This window comes from Tachysurus vachellii, chromosome 25, assembly GCF_030014155.1.
Source record: "Tachysurus vachellii isolate PV-2020 chromosome 25, HZAU_Pvac_v1, whole genome shotgun sequence".
Taxonomy (NCBI): Eukaryota; Metazoa; Chordata; class Actinopteri; order Siluriformes; family Bagridae; genus Tachysurus; species Tachysurus vachellii.
In genome coordinates, this window is record NC_083484.1 from 9,691,335 (window position 1) to 9,709,000 (window position 17,666).

Here is a 17,666-nt window from a genome sequence, read left to right on the forward strand (position 1 = left end):
TTGGTAAATAGGTCCTGCAGAGTTAAGGACAAGTGTAACACCCCACACCCCACCACCACCACCGCCCGCCCCGAACCAGTTAAAAGCATTGTTGTTCTTTTTTTTTTTTTTACAGGTGTTTATTATAGCTGAGATACTGTATAATTCAATAAATGAAAAACCTAATAACATTAATTATCACAAAAGATTATTGTGAAATTGATAGACCGAAATGATAGTGAATTAGCCAAATTCAGCAGGGTATTGCAATGTCCCCGAATATCAGTTTGCGCTGTTTTACACACACCGCTCCTGCTTCCAGGCATTATGTTAAACTAGTTCTTCCAGTTAAAGTGAAATTGCAGTAAAATACAAATTAAAATATAAAAAATATATAGTATAATATGTTACAATATAAATGTAAACAGACTCTATATGGACGTAAATGAAATGATTTTAAATGCTTTAATTTTTTGAGGAGTAAATTAACACACTGATATGCATATGAATAACATACAATGTGTTCAGTTAATTTACAAAAATGCATGTAATAATGTTAGTAACAAAGGGACACGTAGGGTTAATTTTTTAAGTATTATTAATTTTTTTCTTAAATGATATTCGAGCGCTTTCCCTGTTGATTAGTGCTGAAGATACAGCCGAATATCACTCTTTTTAAGTGAGCCATTGCGCCCGTGGTTAAACTCCCACAAACAATCTGAAATTGAGCCAACAAAAACAGTACTGACAGATAATGCTCACCTGCTGCAGCACTTTGCATTGTAATTATGCCAAGGACGTCTGCAGTTAGGCTTCTTTAACCTAATTCGAAAACAATAGCCACCGAATCGGAAAAAAGTCGCTGAAAAACAAAAAAAGCTCACGGGCCAAATGACCACTGTTGTGAAAGAATAGCCTGTAATCTTACGTCAATGCCATTGCAAACACAGACTTTAAAGAACTGGGTTGGTGACTGTGAAATGGGACCAATACGCTCCACTGGAGATTGATTTCGAGGTGCTGAGTATCAATAAGCAATCAAATGTGTTTCAAATTGGTTGTATACAATGTTTCATACTAGGGAACGATAATATACTGAATGAAGTGTTTTTAATATTTATTCATTGCACGAATAACAAAATGACCTACCAGAAGAACGCCGGCCCTGAGAAATGTTATCAAACGAAATATTACGAAACCTATTTAAACTTCGCTTGTTAATTCTAATAGAATGATTTCTGAAATAGAATTTACCAAACCTCATCCAAACAACTAATTGATAATATCCATCGCACTGTAATATCTGTATTGTACATATTTATTGTAAGTTGGTAGAAGGAACGTATCAAAACAAAGTGGCGTCTAACAGCATAGCGCGCTGACATGGCAAGTGTAGTCACCCCCAACCCAGGCTTATATATCTGACTGATTTTAAGAGCAGTTTTGCTTGAGGGCTGAAACCACATAGAGTCACTTCAAACACGATTGAGGAATCATTGTTGTCTGTGTAATTTAGTTTGGGGGGAAAAAACACTCATATATTTGAATGATTCCTCCCTGAACAGTTTACAGTAACATTATTTTAATCATTTCGAAAAGTATTATTATTATTATTATTATTATTATTATTATTGTTGTTGTTGTTGTTGTTGTTGTTGTTAGTGTTGTTTTACTTCAGAAAAAAGAGAAGGTTAAACTGCTTATTGCATGAAACAATCGCCAGGGGAGAGCTAACTCGATAGGGTAGACAAACAGGAAAACAAGCAAACAATCAAATAGATAGATAGATAGATAGATAGATAGATAGATAGATAGATAGATAGATAGATAGATAGATAGATAGATAGATAGATAGATAAACACGAAAAGCCCAGCGTGTCAATCACTAAATAAAAAAAGATAATTAATTAAAATCGAAAAGTGACATGAAGCGTATCAAATATTTATTTTCGTTTGTGGGCAACAAATGACTATAATACATTGACAGGCATGGGAACTATTGCCAGCACATTACAGATAAAACCGCCTCCAATTCGACATTGGACACAGGGCACCAGATATCAGTTGGCCCCAACCTTTTTGAAATTCTTTAAAAAAGAAAGAAAAAGAAAATGAATTTTAAAGACAATAGGTTATCCATTTATTGCTCTTATGGTGCTTCAAGGGAAGAACACGACGTGAAAAGTATTCTGATTGGCACAACACAATAAAAGCTCACATAAATGCTCAAGAAAATAGAAACATAAAACTAGTCACGGGGTCTTTTTGTGATTTTTTTTTCCAATTTAAAAGGAAATGACATGAGGAGTAGACAGAGAAATAAACGTTTATTTCTATTAAATTTGTTCACTTGCTTCAGTGACGCCTCAACATGCTACAAGAGGGCTGAATTAAAATAAAAAAAAAACCCTTCTGTTTCCTAAGAACCGTAAAACCACATAAAGAACTAAGCGAATATTCAAACCCACTAAAACAGGAGGCACCAGATAAATAAAAAAGAAGTTTCAACAGATGCACCATATTTACAGTTCCCGTTAAATTACACATAAATAAATATATACATACATGAACACAGATTCCCTCATATAACCGTGAATCGTGTTTAAATTCAAAGTTCAAGTTGGTCTCTCAGAGTGAACCGTCTGTGTGTGAAGACATGGCATGGAACTGTGGGACTCTTTCAAGTTTATTATTCACAATACTGATAGAAAATCATCCTCTTTCAGCTTCTTTTTTTTTTGTCACTTGGCTACAATTGTCAACTGACAACTGATAAGGGTGGCTAAATTTCAGCCCGTTGCAGCTCATAAAAAAGAGGGAGTTCATTAAAAGTCGTGTGGAAAAAGTTTTTTTCTTCTTTGCTCACGCGCCCCCTGTTAGGAGCTGGTACCTGCACCTCATTAACACAATTATTTCTTCTCATTTAGATAAAAGTGTCTTTCCATGAATCCCAGGATGAACTGCGGTTTTTAAAGAAATAAAACATGTCAAGATCGGGAAATGGCATATTGTCCTTTTTATCACTAGTGTAATATATATATAATTTTATAATATCTGTGCGGTGGTCTAATGGTCGCAGATCACTTTCTGTGCTTCTCATCTTTGTCTCCACCTTTAGTGCCGGACTCGGAGTGGCTGTTGGGATTGTTGTTCAGGTACATTTTATCCATTGCTTTAATGGCCTCGGTCAAATAGTTCTGTAGCGCGGTGACGGCCGCGCACACTGCCGGCGTCCCGAATCCGTGAGAAATTAGACTGAAGTGAGTCAAACAGCTCTGAATGCCCGGCTCTAGTATGGGCTGCGGGCGTGAATTCCCCAGAGGCGAGCGGTCCTGGGAGAGAAGGTCGGTGAATTCTTTGCAGATTTGTCTAGAAGGAGACACAATTCAGTGTGAGGAGCTGATGCCGTGATATGTGCACACAAAAGTGCCAATTTGACTTTATATAACCGATTGTTTTAGTAAGAAATGCATTAACAACACTTTGTTGCATTTGATCTGAGCGTGCTGTGCCCCTAATCAATATGACGCCTGACAGTGTTGCTGTTACTGCAGAATCAAGCCAACTAGCAACGAAAGTTCAAACGAATCAAGTCAAATACGCATTATCTATCGTACGTCACGCATGTATCTGGAGATGAGAATGGGCCTAGAATAAATGACAATTTTTGTAATTATTACTTGAGAAATTAAACTGTTTTAATGTTCATTTTTGTTCCTCCAGCTTGATTTTTGAACATCAAGAAGCGTAAAAAAAAAAAGAAGCGTAATGTTCATGTATGGACTTGAATGTGGTATAGACGTCGATTTGACGTCGCCCAGTGGGATTTCTTATCCATTATACTTCACTAGAATGCAGACATTTGTTCAATTCTAACATAAATATTACAAGCCCATGAAATTAACGCATGAAAAATGCATAACAATTGTCACCGAAATTCAACTACTAAGAAATTGTTATGCAATCGTGCCTGTGGTTTGGATTTAGACTATGCGCTTGTAAAAAAAAAAAAATACACTTTTGGTCATTTTAAAAGCAGAAAGATATCACTTACTTCGTTGCCAGTAACATATTTTTTCTTTGGACTTGTTCATTTGGGTCGGAATGCTGACGGTTTACATATTCAGCTACTGCCTTGGCTGGGAATTCGGTCTCGCAAACATAACCGAAATCTCTGGCAAGATGCACAGCTTCGCCTAAGAAGAAAAAAATGGATTGTGTAATATATTACTTTAAATTACTGACACCAAATGTAGACCAATTAACACCTTCACTTTGCACATTTATCATCTAATTAACGTTCTCGGCAAAAGGACAGGGCATTCTTCCAAAAGCTTACATTTATCAATGAAATTAAGAGCTCTTTATTTTTTGTCGAATAGTGTCGAAATTAGGTTATAAATTAGTATGTCAAAATAAACTAGGTTTTCCATCACAATAGAAACAATCAATTTAAATAGTATTTGATAATGGGCGTCACACAGACCCCAAAATACTGATTCGTAAATCTGTAGAATTGATTGACGGGTACCAAACACAAGCATCAGCAAGTAAAGCTCTTGACTCAAGACTACTTCAACCTTGATAATCACTAGGTCATTTAATCTAGGTCTGTTTTGTTGATTTTCTCAAGTCTTTGGTTTTAATTTCCTGAAACAGTTGGATTTTAACTTCAGGCTTTCCTGCCATAAGTCTAACCCCCGGAAGGACGCATGCGCCAATTAGCAAGCTCTGGTCCAGTAAACCGCTTTCCATAAAACGGAGCACAGTAAGCAATAACATCGCTTCAGAAACCTGCTGTCCTTCCATATCACCACTCGGTTCCACGTCCCCTAGACCCCTCCACTTTATCGTGAAAGAATCGTACATTTCAACAGGCTCATTAACATACAACACCAAATTTCAATGAAGCAGGATGAATATAGCTTTCAGTCTGCAGCCATAATGATTAACAAGAACCAATGAACCGTATCAGACCTTTACCTTTAAAAACCAAATACCACCACAAAGAATAATTACACTCAATCAAGGCAATGCATGTAAATAATAATAATAATAATAATAACAATAATAATAATAATAATAATAATAATAATAATAATAATAATAATAATAATAATAATAATAATAATAGAAAGAAAGAAAGAAAGAAAGAAAGAAAGAAAGAAAGAAAGAAAGAAAGAAAGAAAGAAAACTAATTATATTAAAGTTTTATTTAATCAGTCAGTCGCCACCACCAGAATCGCAGGCGCTTATTTTTTAGGACAACCGACCATAAAACAACAAATTAAAATTATGGATTATAGTAGGCCACGGCTCTGTATAATGACCTACAACAATGTTAGGTCTGCTGCTGAACTGCTTTAACCCGCACTTATAGTGAGACTTACCTTCCACAAGTGACGTCAGCAGTGTAACGTTTGCTGCTTTGCGTCTTCCTGCCGGTAGATTTAATCCGATTTTGTCCAGTTTCTCTCTTAGTGATCTTCCACCATTTTTAGATTTTGCCCTGTTGATCGAAGGGTAAATCAATCATATATCTTGTGTTTCATTGTCTTTAAGATTGTCAGTGACATGAACCAGCTTATTGATTATATCTGCAAAGGCCTAAGCAGCATTATGCGCCAATCACTGGTTCCTTCTTCATACATACACAAATAACTACTATTAAAAAATGTTACCAAACTGTTACTTAAAGACACACAACTCATTTATAATTGTTATGATGTTTATAATTGTTATGATGTTTTTTTTTATTTTTGCTGTATATTTTTTATTTGTCTTGTATTATTTTAAGGCCAATTTGCATTGTGTATTCCGATACACATCCTTGTATAGCTATGGTAGTCTTTTTGCTACAAGGCCTAAGAACCCAACTCTAAATATGTTGGTCGGTTTAATTATTGGTGGCACTTGAAAAGAAAGGTAAAGAGCAAAATCATGGAAGACCGTCTCACCTTCTCAACACCCCACCGAGCAAGGAGGCGTTGAGGCACTCAGGCGGCGAGAGGCGTCTTTGCACTTCCGCTACTGTGACCTTGTACTTTGATGTAGAGCTGAGAAGAGACAGACGACCCGGAACAGAACAGAAAACTTCGTTTGGATTCACAACGCCGCCAAAAAGACCATCCTTATTTATAGGTATAGCAGAAACGTTGCTGCTGTTCTTGGATAATGAAACAGGACCTAAGAGAAAAAAGGGCACATCAATATTTCAGAACTTCAGGTTCATCTACTTGAAACACAAGCAAAAGAATGGATTGCTATCAGCCAGAAAGCCTGAATAAGACTAGGCGTATTCGCTTATGACGAATGGATCATTGTAGGCAGTAGCTTCTTATCAAAAAGGAAGGCCTCTAGTTGTAGAAAAATGGATACGATAGCAATGACTTTTCATTCAGCTCATGAATGTAACTGCATATACGCCTCGGGTAATAAAGCGGTCTGGCCATCAAAATATTTAATATTATCACAGTCGTGACGTGGGAATATAACAGAGGAACGTGTACGGCATTGTTTCTATATAGATACTGAATGGAAGTCTAGGCTGGATAATGAAGGAAACGGAGCATCCATAAGCAATGTGTGGCTAACGAAATTATTATTACTATTATCATTATTACTATTATTAATATTATTTACAACGACAAAAAATAAATGAAATAATAATAATAATAATAATAATAATAATAATAATGCATTAAATGTATATATAATATGAAATATATGCATGAAAGGAATTATTATTATTATTATTATTAGTACTAGTAGTAGTAGTATTAGTATATACATTTTATTTATACACAAACACACACACACACATATATATATATTGAATTGAATTAGAAACATATATATATATATATATATATATATATATATATATATATATATATATATATATATATGTTTCTAATTCAATTCTCTATTCTTGTAGAACTCATTTCTGTAGGAATAATGGTAGGAAATTCTGTAGGAAATAATCTGCTTATTGCACATTTTCTTCACCCCCCCTAACACACACACACACACACACACACACACACACAAACACACACACCGTGCGCGCTCGTATCCCTGCAACGCGTGTTGTTTCTTTGTCGTTCTTTGCACGGTAAACGGAGACAAAGGGCTAAGCACTTTTGGATAGATCACTTGTGACATTAATGGCTCAGCGGAGGCTAATAGAGACAATGGCAGTTAAGCGAACTCCGGAGATTGCTGGTATAACAACCAATTATCGTGCAGATATGAAAAAATACTTCGGTGCAATGCATCCGCAACGTATCAAAAGTAACAAACATTTAATGTCGGAAAAAAAAATTAGAGCCATCAATAGCTCGTGGCATCATTTTTTGGAAATTTGTTCTCCAAATATGTGCAGCCGAAACGGGACATGTAGACCAGCAGATGGAAAAAAATCTTTTTGAACATAAAATGTCTTATTTAAGATTTATATATGTTATAGATCTTTAAGGACAGAGTATTTGTAGTGTAGTGTATGGTGCTTTAGCGCACACGTTCATACATTGTTAACGGTGCCATTTTCGTACTTGAATTTCCAACCAAGTGGATAGCAAGTCACGATGAAATAAATAGTATCGTATTAACATGCGAAGTTACACATTTCAGGCCAATGTTAGCATGAGACCGCTGTAAATGGCTTATTTAAAATGTATAGTGCCCCATCGGCAAGCTAACTGAAAGCCTACAAATTAACCCAGTGTACTCTTCAGAGCAAGTTCGACTAGGCTTTACAGTCGCCGAGCAGCCAGTCGAGGCACGTACGGTATTTAAAAGGAAATTGCTTACCTTTCTTGATTACGGTTTGGTCAGGGACGTGAATTCCTTGATCTTCAACGTGCTACAAACGATGAAAACAAGATATTAAGAATCATACTAGAAAGCATCTAAGCATTCAAGACAAAAAGTAAGCATCAAAGCATTTAAGACAAATTATATACATTTTGCCTTAAAATATAAGCCTGTTTTTTTTTTTTTTGTTTTTTTTAAGAAAAATTCTATTTTATTTTAATAGACAATGAAAAATATTTTTTTCTAAAAAACGAAAGATGGCAGTAATGGTTGTTAGCTATTTGCTTTTCCTGTTTCACTTTCTGTGCGATAAATAAAAAGTAACTATATGCCTTCATATTTTGCATGAAATGCTTGTCTGTGGAAATGCATCACTTTCTGTTCGCCTGAATCTTTTCAGTTGGCAGATAATTAAATCAATGCTGAAATGCGGGCAACCAAAACCCACGTCCGAAAATGCCAGTCAGTATTAAGGAAAATGTGCAATAAAGCATATCCTCTTTTTTTGTAAAAAAAAAATGAATATTTATGTACAGAAAACTGCGTTCTTTCCTCCATTTAACGTGTGCTTTATTTTAGAATTTATTTTAGAGAACTTGTGGCTTTTTATATAATCATTAAGGCAATGCTGATACTAAATTGAACAACAATCATCACCCCCTCGCCGGTAATACTGCTGCTTGTGGCACCGATAATTTGGCAGTAATATGATTTAATATTAAATGTATTCTTTAATCGCGCATTGCAATTGCCAGCATTTAAAGAGCGCTGCAATATGGTCAATAAAATGTTTAAGGAATAAATGTAGCAGAAACTCTGAATAATTTTCTGTTTGATGAGGTAAAGGGCTTTCTAGATAGAATGTAGAATGTCTCGGTAGAATGTAGCTTCTAAAACAACCCGGGGGTAACGCTAAAGTTGACGCTTCACCTTACCTGTACATCGTCTAAAGAATGAGGTATTCCATGGATGGGGATCGAGTCTGTGAGTCCAGTGTCAATGCCGTGTGCCGAAGGCAGCAACACTTCTCGGCGGTACTCCCTGCAGAGCTGGTGCGGCAGGCCACGGTGCTGGTGCAGCAGGCCACTTTCCTGGCTCTGTCTCTGGCTCGGCCAGGCCGGATGCTGCGGCTGCGGCTGCGCATGCAGTGAGTTTATGGAGTATGGATCGTTCACGTGAGAGTAGGGGTCCTGAGACTGCGGGTAGATGGGCTGGTAGGGCGGCGGGAAGTACGGCGGCTGGAAGTCCGAGTTCGGCGTGTGGGAGAGCGGCGGTGCGCTGCTGTACTGACCCACGCTGCCCAGCTGAGGTAGCCTAGCTGTGCCGTTGCTGGTGCCGTCGTGACGATCCTGTACAGAGAGTTAAAAGTGCAAAATATTAAACATTCGTTGTGACCGATTTTTGAAGCATTTGTTCCACATCTGGAAGCGTCATGCTCAGTTTTCCAAGTGAATTTATATATTTATTTATTTGTTTATTTAATCAGAGCGTATGCCTCTTTTTATTAGATGGTGAGATTCATTTGTTGGTGACAATAATAAAATAATAATGCACATTTCCGACTATCGGTAAAAGAGGCAAATGATTTGGCGCATTCGAACTGCATATATCTGCAGAATTAGTGATCATTTGTTTCACATTTTAAGGTAAGAAAGGGAAAAATAGATGATAAATTTAATAAAATGTTACTTAGAATAGTTCGATGTTTAAAAAAAGTACAGCCTCAAAGAATAAAAAAGAGAAGACCCTAAATATGAGAGATTTTATAAACTGTAGCCTTGCTTGTCACTCACCATCGCGGAAAAACTGTGCACTAACATCTGTGAAGATTTCCGAGCGTTTTTAAACGCGAGAATTCGGGAAAGACGAATGTCGACAAAACAGCGAAAATAAACAAACGAATCAAACTCAGCACTGTATTCTGCGTCGAAATCACGGAAACCAGTGTTCAAATAAGTGAAGAAGAACCACGATAATCCATCAGAGTTTGGGTAGATTCCCAGTGTTCTTCATCTGCTCTTAAAATGCAGCGGTTAGATTTTTTGCGGATAAACTGATTAAAGTGTCTTGAATCCCTTTTCCATCGCTTCGCTCTGTCAGTGAGCTGATCCCTTGCTTGGGCGCATAGTAGCAATGAGCTGCGTCTTCTTCTGGGTTCCTATTAGAAGATATTCATGACTATTAATATTACACGAACGCTTAAGAGAAGAATGGTCGGAAATCGAGCGTGAAGCGAGGAAGCAACTCAAGGCAGACTCTGCACTAAATGACGTCCATTGAACGAGGAATCGGTATATCTAATCAGAGATGGGGTGAGAAAGAGAGGGGAGTGAGAGAAAGGGAGGGAGGGAAGAAGGGAGGGAGGGAGACAAAAAAAAAGAGGGACATTCTCTTGCGTCTGACGAATCAGAGAGTGAGAGAGGGGTAAACATTTTAAAAGCTTCGAGGGCAAGCAAAAGTGAAAAAAGCACAGAATTAACTTGGAAACGACTAAATAAAGAATGAAGGAAGAAAACAGTGCACCTCAGATTCGTGTGAAAAATCCAGCAAGCATTGAGCCGTTTTCATTTGGAATTTTTGTTAGTTTTGGAAGGGCGGTCGTCTGCGCTGTCTGTCTCATTGTGTTGTGCTTCGTTTTCCGTGTTTCTGCGCTTCATGGCCTTCTACATTCCGGCCCATGGAAATAAACAGCTATTCTACATCGAACAAATTAAATCGCCTTCTGAGCGAATATATAGGCCTACCGAAGTTTACGGTTCCACATTTACCGTGTAAACACACTTGACAGGGGAAGAAAAAAAAAACTACTCCCTTTTCTTTCTCTGCGTTTCCGCACGCAGCTCTATTTTGGGTTCATTGCTGCAATCTATGAACTTATTTTTTTAAACCGAACGTAATAATAATAATAATAATAATAATAATAATAATAATAATAATAATAATAAAAGACTCGACTGTTCACCGAAAGAAAAATAATGTACTAGAATCAATAACAAAGACGAACCATCAGAATTAGAAGGAACCACAAAAGTTTCAATCTTGTTTGTAGCATGTCTGTCCTCCAGAGGCAGTCAAAAACATGTTCAACTGGCTGCACAAGTCCACAACAGCTCCCATATATTACTGCTGAAACCTTTCAAACGGCGCTAAACTTTTCATCACAAAATATGAAGCCCTACTCGCGCGCGCATATATATATATATATATATATATATATATATATATATATATATATATATATATATATATATATATATATATATATATATTAAATTCTATTTAATTCTATACCATTACCATGGTCCTAGCATGGACACGCGATTAAAGAATATTTTTGTGGACTATGGCTAAATGTATAAATTAAATGTAGTAGTAGCTGTAGTAATAATAATAATAATAATAATAATAATAATAATAATAATAATAATAATAATAGTGATGTGATAGTACCCTATCATTCAACACTACACATTCAGCAATGTAATGAAACTGAGTATTGCAAAAAAATATTCAGTCATTTAAATATTACAATAGCAATGTCTGTTTGAAAAAAAAAAATCATTTAAACTGTCTTACCTCATAGTCTTCGTATTTAATATTATCAGTTAATTTCCAAAGCATTTTCATGAGTTGATTGAACAGCGTCGTTCTTTTGCCTAGTTTTACACAGTGCGCGACAGCTAAGCAGGACAGGCTTTAGCAGCTTGAGCTGTGTGCGCTCTCAGATCTCCCTCTAATGGTGAAAGTTAAGAGCCTTGCGCACTACTGTATGAACACTGGCTTTCCTCATTAGCATATTAACCGCCGCTCCATTCTCATTACTCAACATTCATAACTATGCTCAGATAAAACCAGGTACATTTTTTTTATTTATTTCTTTATTTTGACTTTTTTTTTTTTTGGTTCACGAATGCATAGTGTATGTGTTGAGGTGAAGTCTTAAAACAAGGCAAAATATACAGTTCCGTTTAATATATACAACTTTATAATTTGGTCATAATTTCTACTGACCAATATTAAACCAGAAACTAGAAAAGGATTACGAAATTGCTCCGTTATTTCTACTGATCATAGCTAAAAATTTCCCAATGACAGCTCTCAAACTAAGATCTTTAAGCGTATCATTGAGCCTGTCATGCAATGCAAATACTCCACGTCTCTTCGTCGCCAGAAATACTTTGTTGCCACACTGATTTTCGTAAACTGTTGTTTTAGACCCATTGGGATCTTTGACCGTGAGGCAGTATTGCCAGTGTTATGCTAAGAGGTCAATCCTTGTGTGTGTACGGGACAAGTAAAATGTGCGATTTTAGAAATGTAAATAATTAACACAACAACATAGGTTTTTAAATATGAATGAGCGACTGGGCGAGCGGGGTTTAGGTGCTCGAAAGAGGCGACACGAGCACCCCGGGTTGCCAGCCAGGGACAGGTCGCCCGGGTTAAGGCGTTGGTCTTCTCTGGTCACCATTATCATTTTGGTTTAGAACCCCCCTCCCTAAACAGTTGTCATTAATGAGAGGACGAAAGGAACTTTGCTCAGAATGGCAATAACGACAGAGAAAGGTAAAATAGAAACAGCTATCTTGTAGTGGGGGTTTCACTCTTAGGTAATACCGCAATAGTGAAACCAGCCGCCTCCTAGTGATACCAGCCACACACACACACACACATTTTATATATATATATATATATATATATATATATATATATATATATATATATATATATATATATATATATATATATACTGTATATATCAGGTCACAGAATAGCCATACCCGCCCCATACATAATTGGAATATTCTCACACAAAACTATATTGTTTCTTTTTTAAATCTTTTTTAAATTGTATATATAAACAGCTATTGTTACCGCACTCCAATCTAAGTAACGGTACATTAATGTATTCATTTTGAATTATTGCATTATTGAACTCTGACACATCAGATCCGCGCCTTTTAAAGTAATGTGCTAAAATGAACATGTTTCAATTTCAGTTCTCGGTGAGTTTATACAAACGTGTATGTATAGAATGGCTTTAATGAATAGCATAGAATCAACCATATCGACAAATATACAGATACTGCTGTGTTTTGCAAAGTAAAAGATCTGAGATGAATCAGCATCGCTCGAGATCCTTAAATGTGACATGCAACAAAACTGTTTGTCAAGCAACTGTTACCTTTACGGTGTGCTAACAAGTAGCTCTAACTTTTATTGAAATGTGTTCTCGAAGTTTGACGACCAGTCAGTTTAATTGCTAAAACAGGTAACGAGGATAATCATTCATTCATTAGCTCCTACCAAGTTCTTACACAACTGTTTACAAATGCATGGATTCCACGCATGATAACTGACTTCAGCTAGTTCTGATCTATAATCACTTCAATGTAAAGTTTGTATGCTGCGACCTTAATTACAGTGTATGGAATAAAATGATTTGAATTTATTTTGAGAATGTGGCTGTATAAACAAGTTGCATTGTCGGTTGCTAGTAAAAATTAAAATAATACATCTTCAATTACCCCAGTGGGGAACACATACCTGCCAGTCTCCCATTATTCCAAATATTGACATCAGTGAATCGTCTTGCTGAACAGATCACACGTCGTGCTATCGCATTTAGTCTCCTGTCCTTAAGCCAAATTCCACTTTTACCTGAACAAATTCTGCTCACCTGGTCATAAAAAAACACTTATGGCGCATGCGCATGGTGTTGCGTATGTCTGAGCTTAAACTGCACGAGAAAGTAAAACTATTAGAGCAATGAATCCCAGCAACTTCTCTAGACAACTTGACGAAGAACACCAACTAGAGAAATGCTTATAGAAACCTAACGAAAAGTGCATTTTTGGGGGGAATTTAGTTGTGTTTTGAGAGTTTTAAAACAGAGGAAAAGGAAAGAAAAAATTTTACATGTTAGAACTTGTTTTAGTGATTTATGTATTATTTGTTTTGACTGTATCTTATTGATTTATGTAAAAATGCCTAAGCAAAACTTTGAAAGATATTTAGCATTTACCTCAATTATTTTGTTTGGCTTAATGTTTTAATAGGATATAGTTTGTGTGTGTGTGTGTGTGTGTGTGTGTGTGTGTGTGTGTGTGTGTGTGTGTGTGTGTGTGAATTGTTAAGTTGATGATTCGGGAAAAGACTATTACAGATTAGGTCTTTTTCTTAAAACTTCCTCCTACAATACCCAGTTTGGTAATTGTAATGAATGACCTACGTATTCAAACATGTCAAATGGCAAATAAAACACTTGCGTGCCCTACCCCTGTGTGTGTGTGTGTGTGTGTGTGTGTGTGTGTGTGTGTGTGTGTGTGTGTGTGTGTGTGTGTGTGTGTGTGTGTGTGTGTAGTTTGAAAGCTTAATCATGCATTACAGTTTGCACATTATTATTATTAGTAGTAGTAGTAGTAGTAGTAGTAGTAGTAGTAGTAGTAGTAGTGGTGGTGGTGGTGTTAAATGTTTGTTTGTTTGTTTGAGTGTTTGTTTGTTTATTCAAACCTCTCACTTTTTAGCAGTACCTTGCAGAGTTTATCTATGCTCTCCATTTATTGCTCGACATTTCCCGACTTCCACAACATATGCCTCGCTGTAAAATACCAATTATAGGGAATTTTGAATGATGTGGAACCGAGTGCTCTGCCGCACAACCTATTTCCGTTCTAGCTTTCTTCAGTCGTTCTCTGTCGCCATCTTTTGGATGTATAGGGACTTTGGCGATTCACTCTTTTCTTTAGAATTTATGCTGCAGAATATCGTCCATAATCAGAGCCTAATGCTTAAGTATTACTGTAAAATTGCCCATGATGACTCATAAATTCACAGTTATTAGGGATTAGATTTCATATAGGATTTCAGTATGTGAACATGTCAGTACAATGTACAATGGGGTATAAATGGTATGAAGCACCAAAATACAGTAAAATAATTGGTATTGATATTAGTATTGGTATTCAAGGATTCAAGATATTTAAGGTTAATTTGTTATGGTTAACTATTAAGGTCTTAAAAATTTGAAAAAGTGTTTTTTACATAGAGTTTTTAATGGTTTTCCCACCAAAATCATTTAAGGATTCTAAAATAGCATGACTGAGTTTCTTCTTCCACATCAGGGGTCTATTTTAGAAAATGTTTATGATACAATTATGTGGTTCTATGGAAATGAGTTACTGCAGTGTACTACAGATTGTTGTTGTTGTTTGTTGTTGTTGTTTTAGATAATCTGTATAGCCATTATGTCAATACCATCCACAGTGCTGACCATCCCTTTCCAAAAAAACATGGGAGTTAATATTAAATTGTTTCCTCATTCCACTCTAATAGCCTTTACTCTTCTATGAAAGCTTTCCACTGCCAAAAGTGCTCAGTACAGTTGAGATCAGGCCACTCAATTACCTCCACACCAACCTTGGCAGTCCATGCCTTGATCTCATTTGGTGCATAGTACATTGTAACAAAGCAGTTTTTTTGTATAAAATTTGACCATAACATTTTTATCCATAAATTTCAATGGTGACAGTAGCAAGGAAAAAACACAGCCATTTTAAGGGTGACTGTGTAGTAACATCCACAGAAATCTGAAGGCTATCTATGCAGAGTTATATTCAGGCTTCCAATAGGATGGATCAGGTAAGTCCAGAGAGCACAAGTACTCATGATCACTGGTATATCAGGAGTAACATGTAGCTGACACCAGTAAAAGGTTATTATATGGTATGCTCTTGTACCATTAATGTACACTGAGTGCAGAGTACAACAGGAATTCTTGCAAGACTAAATATGACAGCTTGACTAAAAGTGCCAGAAGGTAGTAGAGACATTAGGGTGCTTTAGGGTGACCACATAAAGTGACCATCCACTCCACCATCAACAAACCTGAGTGAAAGCATTTGTCTTGCTGGAACAGATCTTGGCTAGGCCTCTTGGCTAGAGTCCAGTAAAAAAAATTCTTAATGCAAAGATATTCTAAACATCCAACATTTTGATGATGAGTCTGGGATGAGTTTTTTGGAAAGCTCACATAGGTATTATGGTCAGGTGTCTACATACCTTTGCCTATATAATCTACTTATTAAAATTTATTGAATAATCAGTATATATACATTATACCCCATAAATGCAAAAAGGGAAAAGGTTCCAAAAGGAACTACAACCATCTCTAAAAGAAAAAACATCTGCTGTAGGGTTCAACAACGTGGCCATGGTCAACTGTGAAAGCTGTTATTCCAAAGTTACTAGTAATAACAACAGTTCAAGTAATGAAGTGTTAGACCATGAAAATGCTGTTTATTAAGAGGTTCCTAAACTGGGATTTCATCACCAAGCAGCTATGCACAAGTCTAAGCATACTATTCTCACTGCCAAGCATCAGCTGGAATAGTGTAAAGAACACCATGACTGAACTCTGGAACATTGGAAACATGTAGTCTGGAATAATTAATCATCCTTCACTAGTTACTAGTCTAGATTTCACAGATGCCAAAAGAATGCTACTGATTGGAACTAATGTATCTGTATACATAGTACCAGTTGTAAATTTTCATAAAGAAGGAATAATGGTCTGATGCTGATTCACAAGGCTAGACCTCTTAGTTCCAATCATCTGTTTAGGCCCCCTAGTGGTGTAGATGCTTAATGTAGATAAATACAGATTAATATCATGCAAAAAAATAGCTTTGGTATAGAAAATAGCAATGATATCAGCAAAATGTCTAAATGTCATCTTATAAAGCAATAAGGTGTTGATCATTAAATAAAATTCCAGCTTTCTCTGTCTCTTGTGGAGCACACAATAACTAAATATTCACAACAGTCACAAGATAACTTAGATTAGTATTTGAGAAATCACAAACCAAGTAATTTTACCACCAAAAGGTCATGTTCCAACAAGGCAAAAATAAAATATAGAACGAACAGTTATACACTCATTGTATACTATACTAATATTTCTAGGGCCTCCTTTGTTTCTCAAAACACCATCAAATTCTTCATTGCATGGATTCCACAACTCCATTGACAATTCCTCCAGATTTGCTTGATATAGCTATAAGTAGATGGCTGGAGTGTTAGCCCAAACCAGGTTGGGTCTATGGATTCATGCTGCTGCTGCCAAATTCGGACTCTACCATCTGTCTGTGGGAGTGACAAAGGTATGAGTGCTACAGGTAGATTTATAGAAATGGATTGAAGAATATGTGGCATTGATAGAAAGATAGGTGATGTGAGAGTCTTTGTTACAGATACAATGACAGAGGGAGAAGGAGACTATAGGGGCTTCAGGCATTGCACACGCAAATGTGTGTGAGTTTATACAGTTTATATAATTATTATATATTTTAATTGTATAAATGGAGTTTGTATAATTATAATGGACACTCCCAGGCAGATTGTAAACATTCCATCAAGTTAAGTAAATGAGATTTTTTTTGCCTGATTTTTTTTTGTCTGCTGTTTGAACACCGTTACTCTATTAGCTTATTAAAGTTATAGCTACTTCTCCATTGTGTCTGTAGCACAAACAATGTGAGATGAGTTATGCACTGAAATTTTGTCCGGGAGAAAAATAATGATTAGAATTGACATTTTCCGAAAGAAATTTGAGTTTCAACATTTCTACAAAATTCAACCCTGAACATGCACCTGCACAAGCCCAATGTTTAGGGAGCTCTGTGTGTGTACGTAATTGAACCTATATTGAAAGTCATATTGATTGTATTAAAGTCAACATTTATATACAGTAGGCTGAATGACATGCTGTTCAAATGCTTGTGACACCACTAAAATACCTGTGCATCTGGCATAACGTGGCAGGCAGGTAATATCACTAAAATACCCATGACACAGTTCTTCTTACTAAGCTA

At 36.3% G+C, this 17,666-nt stretch overlaps 1 protein-coding gene across 3 annotated transcripts; it reads right to left on the reverse strand.

The window, feature by feature from the left end:
- Positions 1–1,900: 1,900 nt before the first annotated feature.
- On the reverse strand, positions 1,901–13,470 carry tfap2a (transcription factor AP-2 alpha). Of its 3 annotated transcripts, none has more exons than XM_060862236.1 (7): positions 13,342–13,470; positions 8,730–9,143; positions 7,792–7,843; positions 5,937–6,165; positions 5,370–5,488; positions 4,034–4,175; positions 1,901–3,348 (listed from the first exon to the last, which is right to left on the reverse strand). In XM_060862236.1, exons 1-7 carry the CDS (start codon positions 13,372–13,374, stop codon positions 3,060–3,062), a joined length of 1,278 nt encoding a protein of 425 aa, XP_060718219.1. In that variant the 5' UTR covers positions 13,375–13,470; the 3' UTR covers positions 1,901–3,059. The 3 variants fall into 3 exon arrangements, with proteins under 3 accessions (XP_060718219.1, XP_060718218.1, XP_060718220.1); XM_060862235.1 differs by lacking the exon at positions 13,342–13,470 and adding an exon at positions 11,371–11,498; XM_060862237.1 differs by lacking the exon at positions 13,342–13,470 and adding an exon at positions 9,588–10,070.
- Between the last annotated feature and the right edge of the window lie 4,196 nt (positions 13,471–17,666).

Excerpts from the sequence above, each read along its gene's own strand:
- tfap2a (XM_060862235.1), bottom strand. The coding sequence starts at position 11,421 with ATGAAAATGCTTTGGAAATTAACTGATAATATTAAATACGAAGACTAT. Across the intron at positions 9,144-11,370 it reads TTAAATACGAAGACTATGAG|GATCGTCACGACGGCACCAG; the intron begins GTAAGACAGTTT and ends CTCTCTGTACAG. Across the intron at positions 5,489-5,936 it reads CTCGGTGGGGTGTTGAGAAG|GGCAAAATCTAAAAATGGTG; the intron begins GTGAGACGGTCT and ends TTCGATCAACAG.